General features: G+C 29.2%; 1 protein-coding gene across 1 annotated transcript; it reads left to right on the top strand.

The window, feature by feature from the left end:
* Positions 1-2,552: 2,552 nt before the first annotated feature.
* Positions 2,553-4,564, top strand: LOC129870939 (protein TIFY 10A-like). Its single transcript, XM_055945810.1, has 2 exons — positions 2,553-2,786; positions 3,619-4,564. Exons 1-2 carry the CDS (start codon positions 2,630-2,632, stop codon positions 4,224-4,226), a joined length of 765 nt encoding a protein of 254 aa, XP_055801785.1. The 5' UTR covers positions 2,553-2,629; the 3' UTR covers positions 4,227-4,564.
* The last annotated feature ends 395 nt before the right edge of the window (positions 4,565-4,959 follow it).

The raw sequence follows: 4,959 nt of genomic DNA, 5'->3' as shown, positions 1-4,959 counted from the left end.
CGTAGATAATGATAGTTTAAATAAAACATGAAAACAACTGATAATTGAGATGTGAAACTCGCAAAAATATTCAAATATGTTTTTGATTATTATTATTATTATTGTAGTAAAGATCATAAGGATTAAGGAGCACAAGTTGGTGGAAAAATTAAAAGTATAAGATTATATGCTAAGCTTAAAAACATTTTATAAGCCATAATGAATAGGCTATAGCTTTTAGGTGAAGGACTTATATTTAAATCATAAGTAGAAAATATAAGGAAAGTTCGAGAATAAATTAGACCAAATCAACAACATGTTGTTACTAATTATTTCTTATAATCCAAGAACCTTAAGAAAGAATTGGAGTCAATAATATTTTTTTTTAAATATTATAGAGTCAATTATTTTGGGACCATGAACTCATATAAGTCATATTCGACGGAATTTCCATTTTATTTAAAGATAATATTTATACTATTTTTATTTCTCAAAGTTGATATATAGTTCCAATTACATGTCAAACACGTTATTGGATTAAACAAAATTCTAGAAAAAAACTTGAATTTTCTGGTGTTACATTTTTCATGTTGAATAAGTAAACGATACCAATTAATCACTTTTATGTACGTAGTTTTCTTGATGGTGATTTTTTTGTTTTGATAATGTCTTGGAGATCGGGTATTACGTATTAGTACATTATGATATTTCTCCATCTCTTCATTTTTATTTGTTTATAATATTAAAAATAACGAGATAATAATAAAAAACACATCTGAACTGTAATACTCTTTTGTGCTATTTCATTTCTTACTTGAACTTTCGTCATTTGTGTATTAATATACATGACCTAGTTGAGTAGATGATGATAGTTCGGATAGAAAAAAGAAATAACTGATAATTGATCTAATCGGCTTTGAGATGTGTTTTAATAAATAGATGATGATAGTTTTGGTAGGAAAATAAAAATAATTGATATTGGGGTGTAAAACTCGTGAAAAAATGATAGTTCAGATGTATTTTAGATCATTAACTCATAAGTAATTTTTTGTTTTTATTTGTTTACTTAATATACAACTTACGCACACACGTATTTATATCAAATCAATAAATGTATGTCATGTATATGAATATATAATACAGCACTTAATTATAATTAATGTTTATATTTACACCATTAAATTCGTTCACTACTGTAAATTACATCAATGTAGTGTAAACAACTAATATTAATAAAAAAAAATTGTCCCTAAATGAATGACATCATAATTTGTAAAAATTGCGTCCCAAAATAAATATTATTTTATAAATTAAGGACTGAATCCAATGGCCCTTTATGTACTGGCCACTATTTAATATGTCACGAGTAAATTGGTACAACTTTAATGAAGTTAGATTTGAAATAAATTACCAATATGAATTATAGTGCGGCGAGACTATTTCATCTTTAATTAAAGGTGTTGGTTTGAGCTCTGAATATGAAGAAAATTTTATTAGAATCGTCACCTTCTAATGGACCTTGCAATATGCGATCCGAATTTAATCGAAACTTCAATGTGAATTTCGAATAGCTAATGATAAACCAAAAAAAAATTAAATAAATTGATGGAGGTCAAGTGAATTTACATAAATTAAGAAATACCAATTCGAATTGTGCCTATATTTTTTTTCAAATTCACTATCCTGATTTAATATAAGTAATACTTTCATAATTATAATTAAGTTCAAACACACTTTAATAAAATAAAAGTTATCAAAGAGTTGAATATCTAGTCAATGATCAAATAACTTACATTAATTAGTTATTAAAGTCATTTAATTTAATTTTATCTTTCAAAAGAAATTCAAAGATCGTGAATCTCATTCTTAAGCACTTGGAAGGATTGCTTTTTTATTTATTTATTAGGATGTTTAATAAGAATAAGTTTAATAAAGACAATTCATTTATTCATGATTGTTTCACGATATTTGTTGATCCAACTACGAACAAAACACCAGATCAACATGCTCTCCAATTTTGCTTAGTTAACTTCCACTGTCATCCAACTGTGGGTGGTTGCATCCTAAATAAATCTAAGTATAATTTTAATTTTTTAAAATATTTCTTTCCTAAAAGTTTATAGTTGTCATGCTTTTAAATAAATATCGAAATTGAACCATGAAAAAAAAATTGAATGACTTTAATAGTCAATTAATATAAGTTAAGTGATTATTCAGGCATTTAATTCATTGACTATCTGAATTTTTATCTCATGGTGATCCCCTCCCCCCCCCCCCCAAAACCCAATGGGCAAATGTTGTAAATATAAAGAATATTAAGGGCAATTTCCAAGTCTGAAGATGAGGCGAGGAACACGCAATATACAGAGAATACAAAACGTGTTTGAAATATGTCTTTTACTTTTTTGTTTTTTTTTCTTTTGTCCTTTTAATTATTTCTTTTCCTTTTTTCCAAATTCAAACATAAAAATATTTCAAACAAACATGTGTTCCTCGTTAATTAAAAAACACCCCCACCCCCCACGTCCACCCCGCACCCCACCTCCTTATATAAACACAAGTAGACTCAAAACAAAATTATTCATCCAAACAGTTCCTTTCACAAAGCATTTATAAAAGCTTATAATACATTTGTCGCCGGAAAAACAAGATGGGGTCATCGGAAAATGTGGATTCAGGCAAGGTGATCGGTCAGAAATCTCAGTTTACACAAACTTGTAATCGTTTGAGCCAATTCTTGAAGAAAAAAGGTTCTGTTGGAGATCTTAATAATCTTGGAATCTACCGCACTACTTTTGAAACAAATGGTATGTTTTTTTTTTGAAAAAAATTAGCTTTTTTTTAACCTCATAGATGTTTTCTGAATTATTTTCTAGTTTAAAGGTGTTTTTAGTTTAATGTTTGTAGTAACAAAGATTGTAGCTTTTGGGTTTTTTTTTGAAATATTTGTTCCTGTTTCTAGTTGCAAAGATTGTAGCTTTTTGTTTGTTCATTTTTTTGGTTGCAAAGATTTAGCTCTTTTTGATGTTTGAAATTTGAAAATTTGAGTTTTTGAAGTTGGGTTTGGACATTTTACTTATGAAAAATTTGAAGTCTTGTGAGTCGAAGTCTAGGTAAGTTTTTGGGAACTTGAAAATATGTGAAGATCTAATCAAATTTCATAGCAGAATAGATAGATTTTCAAAATCTAAGGTCAAATGCTAGCTGAAGAGCTCGACAGAACTTAATAGATTTGATTAAAATTTTGTATTTGTGTTTAAAGGTTACTTAATATGTAAATAGTTTATATAGAACAATAAACTATGTTTACTGAAATTTAGAACTCATAAACTCGAAATCCTTAACACCCCTCTCCTTTTTATGATTTTCTGGAAGTAGTTTTTCATGTTTCTGGTTGCAAAGATTGTAGCTCTTCTCAGCAAAGAGGAGCTACAAGTCTGTTTATGAGTTCGGGGCAACTCAATAGCTTTGATCAAAACTTGAACTTTTACACACAAATGCATAACCATAAACTCAAAATCCTAATTTCGACTCTGTTTATTGGTTTTTGGAAGTATGTTCTCATGTTTCTAATTGCAAAGATTTAATCTTTTTGGGGTTTTATGAAACTAATCAAACTTTCCATGTTTCTTGAAACAGGATCTCAACAAACAGCTGCCACTACAACTACTATGAATTTGTTGCCAATGATTGAGAAATCAAGTGATTCATCATCATCATCAGTAGAAACAAATCCACAAAAACCCATGAATCTTTTCCCTCAAGAATTTGATTTCTGCAAAGAACAATCCACAAAAAAGACTGAATCTTGGAAATCTGATCAACCAGAAAAGGCACAAATGACCATTTTCTATGGTGGACAAGTCATTGTGTTTGATGATTTTCCAGCTGATAAAGCAAATGAAATCATGAAATTAGCCAACAAACAAAACCCCACAAACAATTTCACTTATATTATGATGAAGAATCAAAAACCAGCTGATCAATCTGCTACAAATTTTGGGAATAATTTGATTCAAGAACTCCCAAAGTGTCGAGTTCCAATTCCACAGCCTTCTGTTGCTGATTTACCAATTGCAAGGAGGAATTCACTTACAAGATTCTTGGAGAAAAGAAAAGATAGAATAACAGCAATTGCACCATACCAAATCTCCAGCAACAAAAAAATAGCTAATTCCAAGAATGAGGAAAACAAGGCATGGTTGGGATTAGGTGCTCAATTTGTTAAAACTGAGCAATACTTTTAGTTTTCTTTTTTTGGTTTTTCATTTTTGATGATTGAAGGCTAGTCTTGGCGTACCTCGTAAAGTTACTGTTATATGACCCGAAGTCACAAGTTCGAGTTATGAAAATAGTCTTTTATAGAAATGCAGGAAAGTTTATGGGAGCTTAGTGCACCGGATTGCAGGCCTATTACTTTATTATATTACTATTAAATGACCAAGTTTTTGGTTTTTTTTTTCTTTTTTTGGTTGGCTTCAAGATTGATTGAAGCCACTTTGATCTAACTATGAAATATTATTTACAACATTTTTTTGTAGTCAAGTTGTTAAGTACCTCATATATATGTACTATTATTTAAATTCATCAAGGTTCATTGATTTTGTTTATATTGTCTTAAGGCAAGTTCCTTTGCCTTTCTATTTGTGTTGACACAATTCATTGCCTCTAAAGGGAAGAGCTCTAAGTACTACTCGAATTCTTCAAAAATGTAAATCGGACTCGTGTCAATCCTCTAATAACAATATTTTTGAAGAATTTGACACAAACGCAATGACGTTTTTTGGAAATTTCGAACAACATAGTCTCAAATTGCAGTTTTTGTCATAGATAAGAAAATGGTGAAGGAAAAGAGTGGAAATTATAGGAGCTCAAAGTTCAAAATTCTAATATTGACGCGAATTATTAGGTGATTCATTTTGATCTATCTAATCTTGATGTGCAAAGTTATTTGGTATCCGGTGGAATAGTCAATTTACG

The sequence above is a fragment of the Solanum dulcamara genome, chromosome 10, assembly GCF_947179165.1.
Source record: "Solanum dulcamara chromosome 10, daSolDulc1.2, whole genome shotgun sequence".
NCBI classification, from domain to species: Eukaryota; Viridiplantae; Streptophyta; class Magnoliopsida; order Solanales; family Solanaceae; genus Solanum; species Solanum dulcamara.
This window is presented reverse-complemented; position numbering and strand designations above follow the sequence as displayed.

Excerpts from the sequence above, each read along its gene's own strand:
- LOC129870939 (XM_055945810.1), top strand. The coding sequence starts at position 2,630 with ATGGGGTCATCGGAAAATGTGGATTCAGGCAAGGTGATCGGTCAGAAA. Across the intron at positions 2,787-3,618 it reads CACTACTTTTGAAACAAATG|GATCTCAACAAACAGCTGCC; the intron begins GTATGTTTTTTT and ends TTCTTGAAACAG.